Raw genomic sequence first — 23,996 nt, 5'->3', positions numbered from 1 at the left:
CCTGCAGTCCCTGCTTCTGCTCCCACTACTGCCATCAGCCCACCTCCAAACGCTGTCTGAAGAAGGCACCTATGCCTACTTCACACCAAACTTCACATCCTAAGGAGCAAAAGGCTTTGAGAAAAGGCAAAAAGGGGTGTGAAGGATCCTCGTCCCCACCTCAGGGCTGCGGCAGCCATCCAGCCGCCTCTGCTTTCCTGCCCAAGCTGCTACACAGGTTCCTGCAGACAGGGAAGGACGGATGGCTAAAATCCCTGCAGGCTTGGCCGAGCCCAGACCAGAACAAAGCTGGTGCTGCCTGGAGCGGAGGGCTACTCCCACAGCTCACTGATCCCAGATAACATCACCACGTTCCCCATCTCTTCCTCCTTCCAGCATGGGCTGTATGGCTGGGGCAGGCTGGACATCACGAACCCTCACACCAACACACCTCGCACAGCAGTCAACCAGCAGGATCTCTGCTGCCGGTGGTTACAGCGCTGGAGTGCAGCAGAGCACCGGCCTCCATGGAGGCGTGGGAGGGGAGAGGAGTCGGGGGCTCTGCGCAGTGACATCAGCAGGAGAGCTGGCCCTGCAGGTTCAGCTCCCTCCCAGAACGAGAATAAATAGAAGCCATGCTCAGCTAGGCACGCACACAGCCTGAATCACAGCTTGAAAGCCAAAGCGAAACAAACAGCTTGGAAAGAATAACCTGACTTACAAGGATTTTGCAATCCCTTGTCACTGTTTGCTCAACACTGATTACTACCAAGACAGGCTGGTCAGAGCACAGGAGCCCTTGCTGGGAACTGAATAAAGCCAATTGCTGCCTGCAGCAGCCTCAGCTGAAGACAGCAGTCAGAAGCATCTCCCTGAGCCTCTCTCCGTAGCAGGGCAGCCAGCCCCACAAGGAAGCAAGGGGAAGTGGAATCTGTGCAACAGATGAGGAGCTCGAGGGAAGACCCTCTCAATTCTCTGAGAAAAGCAGTGCCAGCTCAGCAGCCCATGAGCTCAGCACCCACAGCTCCAGGAGGGCTGAATTCAGGATTTCAGCCCCAGGAGCGCATCGCTCACAGAGCTATGGTGAAAGACGTGGCTATGCAGGAAGCTGATGGACGCCTTAAGGGAGGACGGGGGCTGAAGAGATGAACAGAAGGACACAGTGCAAGTTTCATGAAACTTTTTATTCAACAAGTATTTCATTATGATTTTGCCAAGATGATCAAATGAACAGCAAGGCATAAAAAACATGAAATAGTTAAGAGATTTCATTCTAATAGCTTTAATTACAGTGCTTGTTTGTCGAAATGAAAACTGAAAACAAGTATACAAAACAGTTGATTACTAATCGTGTATTGAAAGCAATAAAGGTTTCCACAACACTAAACAAACCAGTTCTGATAGTTCCTCAAGTTAAAGTTGAACAGCTCCAGCTTCTTCAGTGTTTATCAAAATACAAAAGAAAAGTAAAGAGGTCTTTTTTCTGATGGCAAATCTGAACCTTGCAGTATGAGGGATGCCAAGGGTTTTCACACATATACAGATATGGGATTGTTCCAAAATGGGATTGAATACTTCTAGAGTGGAATGACTCTCCTAACTCTCATGCTTTTTTTTATTTCCCTAGACACTATACACAGATGTTTGGTGTTTTTCATGGCAATTCTTACTTAAGTACAGTACTTTCTGACTATAGAGCTTAGGACCGGTACAGGCTGTGCTTTCTGTGGAAAAGTTTGCCTTCTGGAGTGGTTTACACACAAAAGTACAAAACACTTTTGACAAATACAACAGGCTAAAAATGTGACTTCCAGAAATGATTCAAGCTCAGTGGATGTGACCAGTCTCACCTGAACCAAAAGGCAGAGGTTTAGCTCGAGTCTGCCAACTCATCTAAACCAGGTCCGACAAATCTTGGAGCAAGTATGAACAAATGTGAGCTACAGAAAGAGCCAGAGATCTGTAAGTTACGACCTGTGTTCTAACCCAACAGAGCCAACCTGGTGTCAACTGCTGCTTCAGTTTCCCAAGAATCAGGAACCACCACGTCAGAGCCAGAACAGCAGAAGCTATGGCAAACCTTTGTGTCTTGAAGTGTTTTTACTTTTCCTCGACTATTAAAAAAAAAAAATAAACAAAATACAGTATTCAGGTTAAAAACCAACCACCAAAATGGACCTCACAGATCTCACAACCCATCCGAGATAGTATTCAGCTCTACTGCACTAGGACTGCTGGCAACCCCTACGTTAAGCCACTCCATCCCTTCCGAGTACTAAACAGTGAGTTGATTCTTTACAATAAAAAAGCTGAGTAATATTGCATAGGAGTACCAGAAACTGCCTCATTGGAAACAAAAACTATTTACATTAAATAAGAAACCTGTTTTCTGGCTTGTATTTGCCACATTTACAGCATGATGCAATATATACTGTGACAAAAGAAATGAAAACAGCTTCCGGCACTCAATACCACAAAGTAGCACAGTTTGCCACATTAGAGTAAAGCGAAGGGCGAATAGGAGGAAATAAGAGGGAGGGGTGGAAAAAGAGGGAAGAGGAAGGTTTATGGTTTCATTTCTGGTTTCGGAGCTGATTGGACAACCAGTCCAGTCCTTCATAGAGCCCGTCTCCACTAGTGGCGCAGGTGGCCTGGATGTACCAGTTCCTGTGACGAAGAGAATGCAGTCCCAGTTTGTCTGTGATTTCCGCTGCATTCATGGCGTTGGGCAGATCCTGCGGAGAGCAAGAGACGCGTTTCTCTCCTGCCAGCTGAGCAGCAACACCCGCCCCTCCTGAACTACCAGTGCACTGGCTGTCAGCTTTAAACCCACTTCACAAAGTGAGGAATGCTCACAGTTACAGCTCACCTCCTGCTTCATTCACTTTCCACTCGGGAAATATTTCCTGCAACTGCAGCCTTGATTTAACCTCAGCTTCCACCACGCAGTACTGAGCACTGCTCCAAGCTGTACTCAGCTCAGCACTGCATCTGTTAATACTCCACTTTCCTATTCCTAGAAAGGACTCAACAGCTTTTCCACCCTTCCCAAGTGAGCACAGCTGATGGAGCAGCAAGCTGTGCCTCCTTTAAGTTCACCTACAGAAGGTGCTTTCAGATAAGAGCACACACACAGACACCTTCCTTTGGCTTACCTGTTTGTTAGCAAACACTAATAGAACAGCATCTCTAAGCTCATCTTCTGCCAGCATTCTCATCAGCTCTTCTCTGGCCTCGTTCACTCGTTCTCTGTCATTACTGTCAACTACAAAAATCAAACCTAGGAGAAAGCAGACAATAAGCATAAGCACGCAGCACGTGCTGCTTACACGCGGTACCTGGTTCTGGACATCAGAATTCAGCTGCAAAAAGAAACTACATGGAAAGATGAAGTTCATACTGTTGTAATCTCATGTCTGAGAGAAAGCCTGCTCCTGCCAAGAGCTGGTGAGAACAAGCAGTTTGATGTGCACGATTTGGAGCTCACTCTCCAGCTACAGGACCACTCAATATCTTCCAATGAGAAGCACCCCTTAAAATCCTGACAGGACAACACACGCACATTAAAGGCAAGCAGTGGGAGGAACGACAGGCTCTCAGTTCTCAAGGCTGCTACAGCCTGTAGGAAACAAGCAGTAAGGACTGCTTTGAAGTGCTGGGTGCGAGCTGTGATGCTCACAGAGGAGCAGGGGTTCTGCACTCAGCGATTCAGACGGACAAAGATGACTGCTTTCCAGATTTCCTTCCACCCCTCCTGCTCTGCAGCCTGGGATGTAAGTGTCAGCACTCACCTTGTGTGTTCTGGAAGTAATGGCGCCACAGTGGTCTGATCTTATCCTGGCCGCCTACGTCCCACACCGTGAAGCTAATGTTCTTGTATTCTACTGTTTCCACATTGAAACCTGAAATAGAAATCGTGGCAGAATCTCAGTTAAAACGGGTACAGGTCAACTATGTTCATATAGCAACTCATGTTCAGAGTCACTACTAAAAACATCACCTTGAAATGTAAGTCTGCTTTAAATAAGCAGCTTTACACTGAGGCCCTCACTGAGCCCACCCCAAACGTGGGCTCTCTACAACTGCTCCTCTCACCACCACCCCGCCCCAATTAATTAAACTAACAAACTTAACAGCTGTAACTGCTACGTGAGCAGTGAAAAAATAATCAGAGCAAACTATGTTATGTTAAATAATAACAAAAAAGCCCCACAGGCTTCTGAGGACGGGAAATAAATCTTGGATCACAGTTCTCAGCCACTCTCCTCCCAGGTAACATAGAGGCACTCCTCCATTTCTCAGCCTTAACCACTCCAGGTCACAGCACAGTGAGCAGAAGGCAAGCAGGCTGGCCCAGCCCACAAAGGGCCAACCCATAGATGACTGAAGGGAGGGAACTCACAGGGGAAAAAAAAAAAACAAGAAAACAAATCTCCTCCTATGTGAAAAGATTTGGCTGTGCTATCCTCGTACAGCAGCCTCAGCAATTGTTTGCTCCGATAGCAAAGTCAGAGTGCAGCACTACGTCACAAACCAGCAGTGCTGGCAGCAGAGGTGAGGCACTGCTGCAAACACTGCACCCTGATCCCAAAGCCAGCAGTTGATAGAAAGACAAACATCTTACCTATAGTGGGAATTGTAGTTACTATTTCACCAAGTTTAAGTTTGTACAAGATAGTCGTCTTTCCTGCAGCATCCAGACCGACCATCAGAATACGCATCTCTTTTTTGCCAAAAAGGCCTTTGAAGAGGTTAGCAAAAATATTTCCCATCTTGAGATATGCTTTCACTGGCCAGTGAAGTCTGGAGAAAGAGATCACAGGATCACTCATGAGTCACCGAGGGCTGTGTTCAGACCTGGGCACAACCAGCCACCAAAAAGGCACCAGACAATACAGACCTGTGGGCTCCCTGCCCACAGAGACCAGGAATTTCTCCATATCGTAGCAAAACAAGAGACAAACAGCTCTGCCACAAGTTATCCCTGATAAAAAGACACTGCTCTGATTTCAGTATTAAACTCTGCTCTCAAACTATCCTGTTTGTTATTGGCTTTCAGCACAACGGACAACTTGGGGCAGTTTATCCCTCCAGCTTAAGGTCTCACCATAAAGCACTACTTCACCTGAAGTGCAGCTTGTAATGCATGCTCATGTTTTCTCTGTTTAGACATTCCTTCTTTTGAAAAGGAAGCTGAGAACGTGGCTCGGATTCACTTCTACTCAGAACGCTTTCCTTCCTCTTGAAGCCTCTGGCAGTGGGCAGTGAACACAGTGCCACACAAAGCAGCATTACGTTCACTGATGCTGGAGAACTTCTTCACAGAACCCATCATGTCTCCAAACCTTACCTACCAGAAATGACTGCTGGTTGGAGGGGTTTCTCCCTTCACTCTGGACATTCAGAAGGGATCAGCAGCTTCAAGAGCTCCTGCTGGGGCCGGGGGCACCACCGTGCTGTAACTCTTGGAAGGGGCTGCAGCCCCAGTGCTGCTCTTCCACAAGGCCCTGCCACCCCGACCTGCCATCACACACTTCAGCATTGCAATCCAAGAACCATTATTTCCCCAGAGCAGCCTGGAAGCAGTCGGATGTGGTGAGGGCTGTTACACACTTCTGCTGCTTCGTCTAGCAACGCTGATGTAAGTTTGAGACAAATCAAGTCCAGCTGAAAAGCCAAGCTTAAGACAGCAGAAACACACAGAGCAAAGACTTGTAACGTTCAGGGGTTGGGTTTCCTGCAAACCGAGTCATAACTCAAATATGAACTCTGAATCAGCTCTCAAAGCTGTTCTCAAAGCCTTACACTGCAGCTGTGTGCTTGAAACGCAATTCTCACAGGACACATTTTCCAGAATTGCTACTCAAGACGATTAACAAGCTGTGAAGCTGCAGACCAAAGCCTCGCCCTACTGCTCAGCTCTGCCTGCCCTGCTCAGCACCAGGAGGCCCGAGCTGCCCTGCCCCTCCCAGGAAGCGTGCTGGAAGCGACTCTGAACCCAGAGCTGAGCACTGCGATGTGAATGGAGTCACATGTCTCAGCACAAAGCAGCCTCGCGGTGCAGAGTCCACACCGAAGTTTCTGCATGACAAACAGCACTTCTGAAGTTGTAACTCGTGTTGGGTTGTTCACTTCACACCCCGAAGCTCCATGCGACTGGAACTTCACAGCTCCATCAACCAGAAGGGCAGCCTGTGCATTAAAACCAAATGGAAGTTTTGGAAGTTCTATTATTTCACCATTTCCTTCATATTTCTGAACAGCTACCATGAATATTCAACAGCCACTTCAATCTATGGAACTTACATAAACAGGAAAGTTAATTAGGAAGTAGAGAAAACAGTTTTGCTGGAGTTCTTGTTTACCCAAATCATTCACAGCAGGAAATGTCTCTCCCCAGCAGCTCTGGCCGGGATGGAGGCTGCGGGGCTTTCCTTTGTCTGCTGCCTGTGCTGACTCTATCTGCTGCTTCATCTGAAAAAAATGCCAGGGCTGAAGCGTTACCTCGAAGCAGAGCTCTTACAGCAACCCAAAATGGGCTTCTGCAGAGGAGCTGTAAGCCCTGCAAGAGGTTCCCCCTCACGTGGACAGTCATAATTGGCTGTTAAATGCTTGGGACCAAAGGCAGCAATCAGGTAACAGAACCAAACCTTAACATTTACTCTACCCCTCGGAGAAGCCACACTGCCAAACATACTGCACAGCCTTGGCTCTAAGAGTGGTGAATCCCACCAGATTTCCCTTCTCCTGGCAGCTCATCAGTTCCAGGCTGCTTTATAGGAGAGCAAGATATCAGGAGAAGCCCACGTGCAGAACTCCCCCACGCTGCTGTGGTTCCCACCAGGAAAGCTGTTGGATGCTGCTGAGGCAGTAGAGGTGTCTGTCTGTGTGTCCTTCCTCTAACAGCAGCCAGCATGTCTGCCTGCTGCCACAGGAAAGGGAAGCTGCCCCATGCCTGCTCCCCTCAGGAGGCCATCTCTGCCACCACTGTGTAACACCACACTAAATGAGCCAAAGCAACTTGAGTTCCCTCTTCCCTGCCTGTAAAATCCTTAACCAAACAAGCAACAGGGCCGTGCCCAGCCCTCTGACAGCCAGGTCTCTGTTCTCAGCTGTGCCATCTGACAGCCCAAACTCCACCACCACGCAGACAGTGCCGCCACAGTTCGGAGCAGCTTCCCACCCACTAATACAACTCAGCTGAGGATCACACGACTGCTTGCAGTGTACTTCAGAGCTGAATCTGCTTAGTTCAATTCTCGTTTCAGTCCATTAGTCAGACCAGGACAACATACACATTCCAAAAATCTTGGAAAATTTAAGAGTCTGTTAGGTTTACCAAATAATCCTGCCACTTCTCAGCCATCTTAAAACATCTGCAATCTGTATCATAGAACGGTTTGGGCTGGAAAGGACCTTTAAGATCATCTAATTCCAACCCCCAGCTATAGGCGGGACACCTGCCTCTAGACCAGGCTGCTCAAAGCAGTTTGAATCAACAGCCCAAGCCTTCTGCAGAGCTAGTGTGCACAGTGCCCCAGCACAAGTCCAGCTCCTCCACATAGAGGCCCAGCACTGCCCCCAGCCACTCCTGTGTCCCTGCACGGCTCTCATTTCTGCTCACCTTCACTTGGCCTACTCCTCCAGAGGTGTGTGGCAGCAGAAACCTGCTGGGCAGGTTCAGAAAAGCTAAAATGTCATTGGTAAATAGCAAGAAAGAGACATTCTCTGCATAAGGCTGCAGTTCTGTTTCAAGGAAGCCAGGTATTTTCAGCAGCCTGTTTTCTAGTAAGCAACATGGTTAGATAAGCCATTAGGAGACAGGGAGCCTTCTTCAGAAAGGCTTGGTATGATGAGTTAAAAATGAATGAGCGTCTGCCAGAGCAGGCAGACCAGTGCCTGTTAAAGCAATACAGCCCATGAGTAACAGCCAGGAATTGTCTCTATTAATTGGAAGGGGTTAGAGAAAGAGCTCTGAGGAGCTTCTCAAGCCCAATGATCATTGAGCATTTAATCTGCTGCAGCACTCCGTATTTAACCACACATTAGTGCATTTCAGTGCCGTTTCATTCAGAGCCCTCACACACCTTTCCAGACGTGCTGCTGAACAGCCACCCCACAGCACCATGAAGAGCCACCCCACAGCACCATGACCACAGGGGCACACAGCATATGGGGAAAGCACAGCTGCGTCTCGAAATCTCTGCCTTTAAACATGGCATAAAAGACCCAAACTGAAGGTTATTTAATTAGCAAAATTACACCTGCAGTATAGAAATACATGTATTTCCCTTCTACACACCAACCCTTAGCACGCAAGGCTTCTGAAGCGGCTGAAGAAGGGCTCTGAACTCGGCAGGCGGTGTAACAGAAGTTGCCTCATGCAATCATTTTGGCAATCTGTTCTCTCCCTTTGATAAACAGCAGCAGCAATAAGGTCAAGCAAGAAAGGCTCAGGCCCAGCACACAGCCACACAGAAGGCACCTGCTGCCTCCGAGCTGGGAGCTTCCCATCTTTGCTTCAATGCCTCTTTCAGAGACCACCAGTGTCCCTACCAACCTGACATCAGCACTGACTCCACCCCTAAGGTAATTAGAACAAAAAAACCCAAATCAAGCCCATAATTCCTAAACTGGAATTAATACAATCTGATTGTATCAGCCACAGGAAAACAAAAGCTGATCAACAGAAATACTGATCTGAAATCAGCCCGTTCCCACTAGTTGGCTTGCACCATCTTTACTGCATCTACATTGGAAGCTCAACATGCAAAAACAAGCACAAAATCATACACAAAAGAGCACCGAACCCACGTGTACACGAGAGGTGATAAAGCTTGTTAAAATCCAAGTAGAACAGCAGCTGTTGGTGTCACATATGAGACTGGGCAAAGAGCTTCAATTTAAGTGCAAATCCAAGTTGGCAGCTTGTTCCTTACAATTTAAAGTGTGACTTTGAAGGGAACGTGAGAAGCGATCCAGCAAAGATTAAAACACTGCTAGAACTGAGATGAATTCAGGCCCACAGTTCTTCATATCACCTCATTGGAGGCACAGGCTGTGAAGTACAGCTGTGCTCTTTGGAACCTGAAGCAATTTCTGCTACAGTTTACCAGCCTTCCCCATGCAATAACCTGAGTGAGAGATGACCAAGTACCAACTCGAGGCCTCTTCAGCACTGGGATTTAGCTCAGATCATTTGGATTTGATTTCCTTGAGATTTTAGAGCATCCTGATGTCACTAGGCATAAACTAAGCACAAAACCCAGGAATAGCTGACACGTCTGTTGGGCTTCCATCAACAGAAATGCATCTCCCCACTTGGCATTGGTGGTGCAGACATCCCCAGCAATCACTGCCTGTTACCTGCCTCCCAGAGAAGCTCAGATGCACAAAGCATCATGTAAAATACAAGATGCAGTTACATAACTGCACTCCCATGTCAAGAGGCACAGCTGGATGTGGTCTGCAAGAGGTTTGAGGAGACCAAGTGAAAGGCACCCAACCACACAGTGCGTGCTTGAGGCAGATGGAGCACAGGTCAACCTCCAGCAACAAATGAGGTAATGAAAATGCTTCTGATGTAGCACCTTCAATCAACAGAAGCAGGCTGAACACCTTGCTGCCTATACACATTACCAGATATAGCACTTCCCAAATGCTGTACCAGTCTCCAGAGAGCGCTGGGCTCAGAGTGGCAGGAAAACAGAAAATAATTCCATTTACAAGATCAAGGCAAGGGCAAAGGAAAGAGGGAAGGTTTCCTATGGGGTGATGACTGCTTCCTCAATACCACAATCCTGAAATAGGCAGACAAACAGGAAAAAAAAAAGCCAACGAAACAGCATCAAGCAAAGAGGGCAGGCTGCTCAACTCCACCAACTGGCCCTGGCCTTACTCTCACCTGATGCAGATGCAGCCACTTCTATTTCACAGCCAAATCTCAAACTGTTTTAAGCAACTGCACACTACCACACATAACTCTGAAGCGTGTTTTTCCAATGTATTGGTTTGTACATCTGGTCTGAATGATATTTTCTTTATGAGACACGCGGGCGAGCACAGGAGGGGCCACAGTTGATGGTTTTAGAAGTTGTTCATGGCTTCCCTGCAGACTGCTCAGGAAATAAAGCAGTGCCAACAATTCATAACACCCGGATCTGACCGACTCCACGTTCACCTGTCAGATGGGGGCAAGCTGCTGTGGGAACACAGCTCTGAGAAAGCACTTTTCAGTCAGGCTCTGCGCAGTTTTTCAAGGCTGAGCTATTTTCACACATTTAAAATCTCCAGTTCTAAGCCAAATAAGCTGTTATTCATTCCTACCAGCTGGGCACTAAGTCAACGTTTACGCTCCTATTAGAAATGGCAAGAACTCGCTGGAGAGCATCAGTAATGAAACTGGCTTTTGGTATGGGGAGAATGTCAAAGCAGAGCCTACACAGCTAATTGGGTACAGGAACCAGGGGATGAATAAGAACTCCGTTAGGCATGAGGTTAATGAGAACTGAAACATCAGCAGAGCTACTGCCACAGTCCTTCAATGTTTGCATGAGTTAGAAACAAGAAACAGAAATGGATAGTTGCGAGCAAAAAGAGAAATATGCTGAACAACAGAAAAAACAGCTGCTGGAGTAGGAAGCCAATTATAAACCTCTTTACTCATCAATTAAGATAGGCAATAATGGCAGAGGGCAGCGCATCTAATAAAAGCTCTGCAGCATTCCAGTAGCAAAGCTTTGGCAAAGCTTTCCAAAGATTTCTAAAAACGAATCACCACTATTCCTTCTAAGAAAAAGTGCACTGATTTTTCAGCAGCTTCATCCTCTGTAAGGAAACGAAACCAATTCCTGTGAAGGCTGATGAAATCTGTAAGAACTCTACCTTTAAAAACTGCTGATAAGTGCAAAGGTGGACTTTCATTCCTACACCGGCCTTCTTTCAGCTTCAGCACTGCCAGTTCAGCTGAAGCTTTGCATTGTGAGCTTCTCCTTCTTTCACCAATTCATGTAATCAATAGCTCACTTGATAACCTCAGTGTGATGTATGAGAGTTGTTTAAAGCAGGTTCTTCCAACAGGTGTAACTGGAATGCTACAATTGTAAGGACTGGAATGCAGTCCCCTGTCCCCCCTTGCTGTGTTTGCTTTGAAAAAGTACAGCTCCAGGCTGCCCCTTTGCACTAACACAGGGAGCTGCACATGCCAAGCAAGAACACAGCACTTCTGCCCTAACCTTGTATTTCACAACCAGGCAATCTCCAAAACCCAGCAAAAGCCAAGAATTACTGAGGAGAGATGTACTTTCTGTTATTTGTGTTTTTACCCCTAATTCCAGGCTCTCAGAGGTGTGGTCCAGCAACTATCACATACACCATAGGCTACCATAGCAGTGAATGCTGTCCTGAGCAGAGATGACATCTGTTTGAGTCATTTTTCCACCTTCTGCCATAGTAGAAGGGACATCAAACACAGCAAACCAACAGAGCTGAAGAAGTTCAAGTGAGGCAAGCTACCTCACCCTTTCACCCAATGTAATTGCAACAACAGACAAAGCAGTCCAACAGGGTTCTGGAGCACTAGGTATATTTTAAACACAAGAAACCCAAAGTATTATACCAGCCTCCCGAACTTGGGTTTCAAAGAATCCCTTTCTTTCTGTACCTGTAAGATTATGAGTACCTGTATTGACAAGTTGATTACAAAACCTGTGAAGCAATCCTCCAGTCCTGCTGGAGTTCTTTTCTCCTACAGAAAGGTTTCAAATCAGTTGTAAAAACAGTAATAACCACATCGCCAAATGACCTTGAGCAATTTACTGTGACTTGGATTTCTTTGCCTGAAAAATAAGGTTAATAGAACGTGTTGAAGAGGGGCCTTGCAGCCCTACAGCTTGCAAAACAAAGATCAAAGTATGAGATAAATCGTTCACATTTTATTTATTGACAAAGTTACATTTCAAAACAAGAACTCTTGGTAGAACTCTAATCAACCTGTGGAATTTGCTTTGGCAAAAACCTAAGAGCAAAGCAGCAAGGTCAATGGCAAACACAACATTTTGGTGGCTTTATGGCCCAGTAAAATTCAATCACTCTGTAAATGGCTTCCTTCAAAAAGAGGCTCCCACTGCTAACCTACCACTTCATCAGATGGAGGTTATCAACCTGAAGTATCACCTCAACTGCTCACAGAGCAATGACATCGTGTTTTTAGACAGAATGCAATATCCTCCCATTGGGGGACTGCCGTGCCAAGGAAAACTGATCTCCCAGGGCGCCAGACCCGAGCAACGGATACCAAACCGAGCCTGCGGCGAGCCGAAGCTGAACTTCTTCCCAGCAGCCCAGCACGAAGCCCCACACAGTCTCAGAGGAACTGCGAGGAGAACAGCTTTCGGCTAACCCGAAAACCAGGCAACCTCTCCCCGCATCCCATCCGCGGGCGGGGCCGAAGCCGGAATTGGTTTGGGGAAGAAGAGAGAACAAGGCCATCCCGCCTCGCTCCCAGAAGGGGGAGGGGAGCGGCGCGGCCCCCCCAACCCGTCCCTGTGAATGATCCGCCCCCCCGGCCAGACCCCCCCGCCCTCAACCAGAGAACGGAGGCAGACAGCACGGCACCGCGGCTTACCTCCCCGCCAGGAGCACGGCAGGAAGGGACAAAGGCAGAAGGCAGCCGGAAAGCCGCAGCCCCGGGCCTCCCCTCAGCTCAGGGCCGCCGCGCCTCCCCGCCGCCCGCGGGCCTCGGCCTCCCCCGCTCCACCCAGCGGCTGAGGGCGGATACGGCGGGCGACGAGAAGGAAAATGGGACGGAAAGAAGATAACGGAAACCCACCGGTGTCAGCTGCTGCCCCGGGCAGTGCGTCTGGCTGTCCTCGGGCTGTCCCGCTCGGAGCCGGCTCCCCCCGCGCCTCTCAGCCGCTCTCCGCCCAGGCACACAAGATGGCGGCGCTCCGGGGCCACGTCAGTGCCAGCGCGCGGGGCAGCATGGGTAACCGAGGATGCGAGGGGGCGGGGCTTAGCGTAAACCCCGCCCTCCGCCTAACCACGCCCAATCAGCGCCCACGCCCCTGGACGTGTGGGGTTTGATTGACGTGCGGCCGTAATGATGGGTGGGCAGGAGGCAACGGGGGCGCAGAGTGAGTTGTGTGGAAAATAAAATTGATGAGGCTTGAATGCTCCAGAGAGTGGTGTAGGAACACATCTGGTAGTTGGGGATGGTTTCCTTTCTGCTATGGGTTACTTCAAGGTAAATTGAGGCCATGTGGTGTCCCAGGCTAACTCCTAACTACTGCCTTTATAAATACAGGCAGAGGAGCTTTAAAAGAGAGCAGGCAGCCATGAAAATGGCTTATTCTGGATTCCCCCCCAGTGCTCGTATTTACACTTCGAAGCCCTCCATCCAGCTCTCAAGCAAGTGCCCGCCAGCTGAGCATGCTCAGCATTCCCATGCGCTGGAACCTGAAATACAAACTGTCCTTCAGCATCCTTCCTTTCCTTACCCAGCAGCTTCAAGGAGAGGAAACCAATTTTCCCTGTTCCCACGCAGGGTTGCCCACCAAACAATGTTCCACAAACAGCTCTTCCCATGTGCATAAGCTGAAGGGACAATAAAGGATGTAAACAACTCATGCCAAACCTTTGAGGAACAGCCCATATTTCCCAGCCCGTGCCCGTATAAAATACTGCCAGTCTTCATGATCTCACATCGGACACATCCCATGTGTTTACTCAGCTCAGACTGCTGTCAGCAAAGCATCCCCGAGTGATGCTTCTGCTAAATGAGAACTTAGTGGCAAAGGACATGGAGAAGGACCCAGGAAAATCATAGAATCACAGAGTTGGAAGGGACCTTTAAATGTCATCCAGTCCAACTGCCCCGCAGTGAAGAAGGACTCAAAGCTCAATTGCCCAGGCCCTGCTCCAGCCTGGCTTTGAAGGTCTCCACGTGCTCAAATCCTTCCTTCTCCCCATGTTTCCTACCAAGTCCTGCTGTCAGGAACTCCTGGCACTTATATGTCTCAGAATCATCCCCTGAGAATAAAACCCCATTGGTGCATATATCCCCTTGGCCAAGAGCACTGGCTGGTGTAACAGTGTGATCCCCTTGTCTATTTGCTGAACCAGATCAGGACGGTGCTCTGCACTAAAAATAACCCTTCTCTTCCAGCGGGGCCCGGCGCCCCCCCCACTTTCTGTTATTTTTAACCCAGAGCAGTTCTTCACTTTGACTCAGTGCGTGGAGGAGCTGCTCATCCTGTTGCTTTCTCCTTATCCCTGCAAAACTCTGACTGGCATAGGGTCAACAGGGCCAATCCAAGTAGGGTGCATGGCTTTAGGGCTAGATGGTATCTCAGCCATAGAATCATAGAATCATAGAATCATAGAATCATAGAATCATAGAATCATAGAATCATAGAATAGCCTGGGTTGAAAAGGACCACAATGCTCATCCAGTTCCAACCCCCTGCTGTGTGCAGGGTCACCAACCAGCAGCCCAGGCTGCCCAGAGCCACATCCAGCCTGGCCTTGAATGCCTGCAGGGATGGGGCATCCACAGCCTCCTTGGGCAACCTGTGCCAGTGCCTCACCGCCCTCTGGCTGAAAAACTTCCTCCTAATATCTAATCTAAACCTCCCCTGTCTCAGTTATGCATGCACAAACCCAGTGCTTGCAGAGAGCAGAGATGATGCTGTGCACAGCAACGTGTCCCTATCTGAGTCACAGCTGCTATGATGGAAGATGAACATGGTGCCCGGTGACTCATGGCATTTGGAGAAGGAAATAGGCTTCCTTGTGCAGCTGGGAGGGCAGACGTGTGGCCACCTTATTTTTCTGTTGAATGAGAGTTCGGGGCAAAGGACAACATAGGATTCTCTGGGACACTGGGATGTGGACACTGGATGCACTTGGGGTGGCTTTTTGCCATCCGATTGCCTTAGAGATGCTGAGCTTTCCTCCTTGTTGGCAGCCTCGGGTGACCAATCTGCAGAGATATGCCCTGGCTTTTTGGGGTCCTGGCAGACACTGGGTTGATAGCTACTCAGTTTTGTGCTGCTCTGCAGGGCTGTGTTAGCAGGTCGGCGTTGTCTCACCTCTGAGTCTCTCACACTCGGGTGAGAATCACAGTTACTCACAGAAGCTGAGATATTCTTCCCCCCAACATCTGTTTGCTACATTATCTACAGAAAAAAACCAGCAATTATTCCTTGCTTTTGAGGTTCCTGGGGTCACCTATTGGTGGTTTGAAAAGCAAGACTTCCAGTCTTTGCTGGATAATCTGGAAGATCTACCATGTTTTACTATCCTGGAGGGTGAAAATGAGGATAACAGCAAGCTAAACTCGACAGGCAGAAAAAAGGACAAGTTTCTCTGTGGCAGAAAGACCCACGTTCCCAAGAGCACCTCAGATGTGGGACTGAAGCACAGAGAGAGATGAAAGCAGAGCAGCCTATGACACCAACTCCCTTGGGATGGTGGGCAAATGACTGCAGCTCTCTCTGCCTCACTTTTTTCTCCTTAATTCAGAAATAGCTGCGTTGCGTGACTCAGGGACGTGCAGCGTTACATGCTAGGAGCAGAGTGTTGTATAATGCTAAGTGCTGCTAATATTTAACACCACTGCTGACACCTTTGGATAATCATAGAGCAGGAGCATCAGTAAGGTTGGAAAAGACCACAGAGATCATCAAGTCCAACCCCAACCCATCATCACCATGACCAGTGCCACATCTCCACAGTGCTTGAATACCTCCAGGGTTGGTGACCCCACCCCTCCCTGGGCATCCTGTGCCAATGCATTACCACTCTTTCTAAGAGGAAATTGTTCCTAATAATCAGGCTGAACCTCCCCTTGCACAACTTAAGGTGATAACTTTGGGGCCACAATGCTCTCTGTTGCACATGCAAGGGGATGATAGGCTGTTAATCAGTCTTTCGGAACCTGGGGAAGATGGATTAGAAAGGATAAGTTGTTTCTTCTGCTGCCATTTATCCATCCCACCTCCCTTTAGCTCTTACAGGGCAGATGTCCCTGCTGAGGAGGTCCTTCAGGTCTTCCTTGAGTAATTGGAGAAAGAAGGGAGCAACTCACTCATCCTATTCCAGATACCAGCCCCAGTGGTCCTCCATCACCGACCATAAACCATCTGTACCATTACATCTCCATCAGCCACTCATGGCTCCAGAGATATTCATTGATCATACAGCCCTCCTGGGGCTATGAATACCCCCAGCATCATTTAAACTCCACAAACTTATTTTAACTCAGCATTCAGGTTGAAAAACAAACACCAGAACGATGCTTTGCCTGAGAAATGCTTTGTGATCTGCTCAGCCTAACCTGGAAACTCGAAGATCTGTGGTCAAGTGGTGCTTGTTGGGTGCACTTTCTCCACAGAACACATTCAAAATGGAAGTGCTACCATTAATATTGAGTACATCTGACAGCACTTTGGGCAGCAGAAGTTCAAGTCTTGATAAAGGCATTGGTTGGTACCATGAGCAGTCTCTTCCTCCACTTTTTCCAATTTTGGGTTCACGCTGTGGGCAGCATTGTAATTCTGAAACTGATGTGCCAGTGGTGCAGAGACCTGTGATGGTGCTGCATCAGGAAATGAGGCTGCATCAGGCAGCCCAATCCATGGAGCTGAGGTCATAGATCAGAATCCTTGAATTACAGAGTCATCATCCTGGATTTCTAGAGTCCTAGAAACAAGGAATGGTTTGGATTGGGAGGGATCATCTGATCCCAACCACTGCCATGAGCAGAGACACCTCCCACCAGAGCAGGCTGCCCAAAGCCCCATCCAACCTGGCCTTCAGCACCTCCAGAGGTAGGGCATCCATAACATCTCTGGGCAGCAGTGCCAGTGCCTCACCATCATCATAGCGAAGAAATTCTTCCTAATGCCTAATTTAAATCTACGCCCTTTTAGCTTAAAGGCATTACTGCTTATCCTATCACTACATGCCCTTGTAAATAGTCCCTCTCCAGCTTTCCTGTAGGCCCACATGTAGAAGGATGGTATAACGTCTCTCCAGAGGCTTTTTTCTTCAAGATGAACAACAATCAATGCTCTCAGCCTGTCTCCATAGGAGAGGCCTTCCAGTACTCCAATTATTTTCCCTCCTCTGGGCTGCTTAAACAACACTGTACCTCATCTTAGGGTATCCTTGGCACAACTCATGCCACCCCAGCACTACCATTTGGATTTCTTCCAAATCAGAAGCATGATAGATCCATGGTATTACTTTCAGGACTGACGGTCCAACACTGCTTGGGCTCACTCTGTTCACGTTAACTTTATGGACAAACCTGGGGCAGTGACACTGAGTTTAATGGGCAGCTCTTCTTCCAGTGAAGTCTTGTGAGGTGTGCTGAGTCTGGTCTCATCTTTGGGACCAATTTGGTATGTGTGATGAGCAGTGCAGCAATGCCAGAGAATCTTCCTTTGTGTTATCCTATCCCTAGCCCATCAGCGACATTGCCAGAGCTTTTTCAGGTTCTCTCACAGATGGGAGATGTTGTCCAAAGGCAAAGATGAAAGACAGGAACATCAAAATGTCCCATTTGGAGAGCTTTATTCAATTTTAAGGTGCTCCATAAGGGAAAGCTGTCTTTCCACCTCCATGGTGCTACCCTGCTGGGTAGGTTTTGATGTTCTTATGCTTTTAATGACCACGCACAGGACTTAAAATGCTCAGCTGAAGTATTTCACCTGTAGCAGCACATTGCCATGAAATTCCTCGCTCTGCTAGTAAGACTAATTACACTTCTGAAGCAGCAATATCGTGTTCTGCCACCCTTGGCTTTTTCCAAAATGATTCCCAGTTAATTAGCTGTAACAGAGAGTACCCCAGCTTTCCATATGAAGTGGCTCGGCTACAGAGATCTACAAGAAGAGGTATCAAGGTTATTATCAGGGTTTTTTTCCTGGATGGGAATGAAGTTTCGGCCGTTCTCCATCATCAGAACCTCATTACGTTATGCAGTCACTAATTGACATGCCCAAACCTGACAACTTGTGTCAAAGGGGAAGACGGCAGTCACCCTGGGACCCGCCAATCAATGTCACAGCCATCCCAGGCCCATGCTGAACTCTGACCGCCTGCAAGAATGGCAGCGATTGTTTCAGTTGGCAGGAGAAAGATGGAAGCCAGCCTAATTATAACATCAATGTCAGGCCACATACCCCCGCTGGACACCTGTGTGATGGAGAAAAAAACAGACAGCGGCTGTTGGGGTCCAGCTTGTGTGAAACTGCTCAAGATGTCTTGGTTTCTTTGGGTTTTTAAGGAATAACAACTTCACTTTGAAGAGTTTTGTTCATCCAGGAGCCATTTTGTGGGAGTGTGGACATACACGCTGCAGAGCATCTGCAACTAGAATGATGGTAGGAGTGAGAAATGCCAATATTCAAGGGAAATCCTGGGCTGCCTGCAGCCAGGTTTGCCAAGCAGAGGCAGTCGGTATTGGTGCAAGGAGGAAGGACTGCAGAGAAGGCATTGGGGGCTAGAAAAAAAGGTATGGTATGGCATGGCATGGTATGGTATGGTATGGCATGGTATGGTATGGTATGGTATGGTATGGTATGGCATGGCATGGCATGGCATGGCATGGTATGGTATGGTATGGTATGGTATGGTATGGCATGGCATGGCATGGCATGGCATGGCATGGCATGGCATGGTATGGTATGGTATGGTAAAAAGGTGGCCTCAATCAGTCCAAAGTGGGATCATTTAATTTCATTTTGCCTAACTACAAGGTAGCCATTCACAGACAAGTTCATTCCCTGCTACTTTATACAGCTGTTGCAGAGGAACATTGACCTAAGGCTGTGATTCATCCATCCTTTTCTAGATACTTGAGATGACTGCTGGAGCTTCAGAGGAGCCTTCAATTGGTGCTGTCTTTGTTTCATCAAATCTCCTGCATGGAGAAAGGTGAGCAGGGATAGAGGTGAGAGAGGTCCTGGGCTGACGTCATGCAAAGATCAGATAAGAACTGGGGGATCTTGCAGCTGTTCCCAGGAGTGCTTCAATCCAGACCTCATACCCACAGTGTCCCCTCCTCCATGGAGGAGGCTTGCTTATTCCCTATGCACAGTTTGGGTCTCAAAATCCTGCATTGCCAAACAGGTCCCAAAACCATCAACAGATTTTCCTCCTGATGAATGGCTTGTCCTAGCCTGGACCCTGCAATGTAACAGGTCCCCATGTGGTTTTTAAGCTTTGTCATAGTTTTTGCACTGCCCCACAGACCTAGAGCTGAGAAACTTCCCCCTCTTCTTGCCCTGACCACATGAATAGTAGGATCTGTGAGGGCAGTACCAACGTGATGGGGTCACATGCGAGGCAGGTCATGAGTTTTTCTTCAGCCCAAGGCAAATCTGCTGAAGTCAAAGACAGTTTGATCTCAATATGGGGCTGGGCTTGCAATGCAGAGAAACAAGCAAACAAACAGCTGCTCCCAAGGTCCCAAAGCAATTTGCTAAAATTCAAGTGTAAATTAAGCTCAGCTCCTGGCTTGTATGGCCCACTAGTGCTTGAGCAACCTTCCATTTAACTGCAGATGAGGGCATTCTTGTTTAAGGATGCTGTCAGTGCTACAAGTTCTCAGAGGTCCAGGGAGTTCATGAAATGGAAATCCCATCAAGGATCCTTAATCTACCTGAGCATCCAGATTGCCCCACGAGGTTGTGGATGCCCCATCCCTGCAGGCATTCAAGGCCAGGCTGGATGTGGCTCTGGGCAGCCTGGGCTGCTGGTTGGTGACCTGCACACAGCAGGGGCATTGAAACCAGATGATCATTGCGGTCCTTGTCAACACAGGCCATTCTGTGATTCTATGAACCTTGGCAGATGTGACTGGAAGTTGGGGAGGATCTGCTTGGCCTGCCCTAGGGTGGCTGCGATGTCCATGGGCAGCTCTGTATAGTGCTTGTGAGCATCACAGGTTTAATGGGCACAGTGGTGATGGGATGACAGCTGGACAAGGTGATCACAGTGATCTTCTCCAACCTTTATGATTCTGTGATCACAAACAAGGGTACCGGGAGGTCTTCTTTGCAAGGGCATCATCTGCAAGGACATCATCTGCAAGGACATCTTCCTTGCCCAAGAGCACATTGGAGTGCATTAGCAGAGCAAGAACTGGATCAACCACCTCTCAAGCAAGGACTGGCCAAGGGGTAACCACGCACTCCAGACCCTGGAGTGTCTTTTTCATTCCCTTCAGGATGCAGGGGAAAATCTGTGCCCACCCCATGTTATGATGCAGTCTGGCCTTTCTTGTTTTAGCCATCCCTTGGGTGAACGTTCATTTATTTCAATTATCTCTTTACATTTGCAGCATGTGCCCTGCACTTATCTCTAGGGAAACAGCTGTGATTTATCCTGCGGAGTTAGATTGCAATTAACATTTAAGTCCATACCCGTGATGTGGTTACAAAGGCAATATAATGAATCAGCCTTTTAATAAGCTCCATAACCTTTGAAAACTCACTTGGGTGGGAGCTGAGCACACGCGTGTGCCAGCAGATAACGCATGGCTGATGCTGGCACTGTTGAAATCACTGCACCCTTCCCTGATCTGCTAAGCAGCACCCGAGGAGCACGTGCTGCTCACTAAATTAGAGCTGGTGATGTGAAAATAAACCAAAATAGAGGTTGATTTCCTATTTTATTCTGCAGGCATTGGTGCAAGCTGACGGTGTGGGCTTGCTTCTAGGGATTGCTTCTGGTGTTTTGATGGAAAGACTGCAGGGGACCATCTACCCCTTGCCATCACATTGGAAAATGAGGGAAAATAATTGAGATTTTGGGGTGCAGGACAGCAATCCCAACCTATTTGCAGCCAGGGTCCAAGGTCTGAAGCAGTGCATCTCTGGAACTTGAGCTATCCAAGAAGCAGTAGTCAGATGGATCTTGAATTGCTGGAGGTCAGCAGGTGTGGAAATGAGACCAGGAGAATGTGGGTGGCATAGAGCATGGTGGGGACTTCACAGAAGGTGCTGGCAGAGCCCATTGTGGGCTTGGTCCCTGCACATGGCATGAGTGTGACAGGGCACAGCTCTGGGACAGGCCACTTGGATGGTGCACAGGGATGAAGGTCGGGAGGAAGGTCACAAGATTGACTGGTGGCTCAAGCAGAGAAGATGTAGGTTTGGGAGGAGTCGTTGGGAATTGCTTTAGCTATCAGACATTGCTTAGCTAAGCTCTTCTTCTAACACCTTTCTCCTTGGAGGAGAGAAGGCTCTGGGGAGACCTCATTGTGGCCTTCCAATACTTGAAGGGAGCGTATAAACAGGAGGGGGAACGGCTATTTATGAGGGTGGATGGTGACAGGACAAGGGGAATGGTTTTAAAGTGAGACAGGGGAGGTTTAGGTTGGATCTGAGGAGGAAGTTTTTCACCCAGAAGGTGGTGAGGCACTGGCACAGGTTGCCCAAGGAGGCTGTGGATGCCCCATCCCTGCAGGCATTCAAGGCCAGGCTGGATGTGGCTCTGGGCAGCCAGGGCTGCTGGTTGGTGACCTGCACACAGCAGGGGTTGGAGCTGGATGAGCATCGTGCTCCTTTTCAACCCAGGCCATTCTATGGCTCTATGATTCTATGATTCTCCTTGGTTACAGAACATGGGGTGTCCTTCAGAGGAGATGTGGGTAACTGCAAGGTCCTAATTCTGAGTCATGCTGGAAGAGCACCCGCTCTGCTGGCTCCTTTGCCTGCAGCCACTCCATTCAACATCTCCAGTATGAAATAGGCCCTGAGCCCTTTTTTTTTCTAGGGAACAAACTACAGCAGTGAGTTTCCTTGGATTGCCTTCCTTCAATCAGCTTTTCTAAGATGTGCCAAAATAGCTTTCCCCAGCGTATGTCCTCACAGCATCTCCTAAACCAGAAACCATCATTCTGACTTCATCCCTGGTACTCCAGCAAGCTTCTCTCTTGGTTTTGGATTCCTGGAGGGTCTAATCCTCTAATCTTTGGGTGATGCTGAACGGTTCCCAGGTCTTAATGAGGTCCCTTATCATTTTTGAGTCCTTCTCACTGGTGGCAGGTGACAGGACGAGGTGAAATGGCCTCAAGTTGCACCAGGAAAGGTTCAGATTGGATATCAGGAAAAACTTCTTTACAGAAAGGGTTGTTGAGCACTGGAATATAGGCTCACCGGGGAGGTGGTTGAGTCACCACCCCTGGATGTGTTTAAAAACCATTTGGATGTGGTGCTCAGGGACATGGTTTAGCAGAGGGTTATTAGAGTTAGGGTAGTATGGTTAGATTGTGTTTGGACTTGATGATCTTTGGGGTCTTTTCCAACCTGAGCAATTCTATAATTCTGTGATTCTATAACTGTGCAGGCAATTTCAAACACAGATGCTGTTTTATTTTTCATTTATTTATTTCGTTTATTTTTGCTGCTGGTTCAATGGGAGGTTTCCTACAGCAGATGGCAGCAGTGGCTTTGTGAAAGGCATCGGGGCCCCGGTGATGCTCAGCATCACCTTCACCCTGCCCTCTGCCCAAGGATCAGGACAAAACCTCCCACCCCTGAACCAACCACCATGGAAACCTGCCCGTTTTTCAGGAGCAAAAGATCAAACCCCAGTTGCTCAGCTGTGTGGATTTGCTGGTGTTTAATAGAGGGGTTAAGCATCCTTTCCCTCTCTCGGGGTCCTGGTGTGTACATCTCTCCTCCCCCAAAAACCATGTTTTAGGAAGTGTGTAGGACTTCATGCTGGAGCTGAATCACCTCCTGTGGTATTTTGGAGCTGGGACACAGCCAGCTTGATCCTTATTTCTCCACAACAGTGATTCCCACTGGAAAATCAATTGCTTAATAGGTTTGTGCTTTGTAATGATCATGTTTTTCCTTCCCACTCTTTCTTCTTTTTTTTTTTTTTCTGGCTTATTTTCCAAAGTCAGGGATGCCTGGCGTGGAGTCTGTACATGTGTGTTCACCCTCCCCAGCCATAGGATTATTGATCCAATTATTCCCACTCCATTCAGGACTGGAAAAATGCCCTTTCCAAACACTGGATGGGAATTCTGCCTGGTGCCATTAGGGAACAAGCAACGCACTCGGGGCCACAAGGATGAGATATCAGTGGCAAAGACCCTCCTGGTCCTTATACAGGGAAGAGGACCATGGTGTGCTCCTGCTGAGCATCCTTGCTTGGGGACAAAGCACAGCACTTCTGCTGTAGTTAATTGAGGTTCCTACATAACTACCATTAGCACGAGCAACTCTCTGGTCCCACTCTGTAAAACCCGAATGATGGATACAAAGAAAAGGACTGATTTATGTATTTTTTTTCTTAAGGTATACGTATTTATATGCATATATTTGCGTGCACCAGTGGCAGACACCTCTGCAGCTGGTCACGAGCTCAGCTTTGTCCTGCTGGAGCCTGGGTGGTCCCCCCAGCATCGGCGAGTGAAAAGGGCTCTCTGAAGCACTGCACTGCTTTATGGCAATAACTGCGGGGAGTTATTCTCCCCAGAATTAAGTCCATGACCAGTGGAAGGGCGTTAAGGTAGTGCTTCGCAGCTCCAATTATCTTGGCTGCCCAAACAAAAAAGCAGATTGTGTCGCCGGACAAAAGGCATTTTCTATATAACTTCTTGTCTTGAGGCATTCATAGTGTGCAGTGCTGATATAAACACCCCAGGGCTGGGCTACCTCATGTTGTGGTCAAACCTCCCCAGATTACTATTTGCTGGGGAATTGCATTCAGTGGGGGGAAGCCAAAAGGGCATTCAACCCATTGCATTTTAGCCCGATTGGATGCAATGGCTGGAGGCTGTGATCCGGGCAAAATCTCCACTGGCATGGGAGCAGGCATGCAAGGAGACATGCGGGCTGTGCCTTCAGCATGACAGTCTGTGTTTCTGGATCTTGTCTGCTGTTCCCTCCAACCCTGTGGTCACCGGAGAGCAGAGGTCAGTATTGCCCCTCTGCTCCCTGTGTGGAGCTGTAGGGCCATGAGGGGCTGCATGGCCATGATGAGCTGTAGGG

The 23,996-nt window shown here is 48.3% G+C and overlaps 1 protein-coding gene across 1 annotated transcript; it reads right to left on the bottom strand.

Moving 5' to 3' along the window:
* Positions 1-1,144: 1,144 nt before the first annotated feature.
* On the bottom strand, positions 1,145-12,928 carry ARF1 (ADP ribosylation factor 1). Its single transcript, XM_042817048.1, has 5 exons — positions 12,809-12,928; positions 4,604-4,782; positions 3,771-3,881; positions 3,135-3,259; positions 1,145-2,714 (listed from the first exon to the last, which is right to left on the bottom strand). The coding sequence occupies exons 2-5, from the start codon at positions 4,749-4,751 to the stop codon at positions 2,553-2,555; spliced, it is 546 nt and encodes a 181-aa protein (XP_042672982.1). The 5' UTR covers positions 4,752-4,782; positions 12,809-12,928; the 3' UTR covers positions 1,145-2,552.
* Positions 12,929-23,996: the final 11,068 nt, after the last annotated feature.

Source organism: Centrocercus urophasianus, unplaced genomic scaffold, assembly GCF_019232065.1.
Source record: "Centrocercus urophasianus isolate 14NV4802_14NV808 unplaced genomic scaffold, USGS_Curo_1.0 seq_16, whole genome shotgun sequence".
Lineage (NCBI taxonomy): Eukaryota > Metazoa > Chordata > Aves > Galliformes > Phasianidae > Centrocercus > Centrocercus urophasianus.
This window is presented reverse-complemented; position numbering and strand designations above follow the sequence as displayed.

Coding starts and splice junctions, on each gene's coding strand:
- ARF1 (XM_042817048.1), bottom strand. CDS start 4,751: ATGGGAAATATTTTTGCTAACCTCTTCAAAGGCCTTTTTGGCAAAAAA. Junction 3,260..3,770: donor TTACTTCCAGAACACACAAG/GTGAGTGCTGAC, acceptor GCTTTCTCCTAG/GTTTGATTTTTGTAGTTGAC. Junction 2,715..3,134: donor TAGTGTTTGCTAACAAACAG/GTAAGCCAAAGG, acceptor TGCTCTCCGCAG/GATCTGCCCAACGCCATGAA.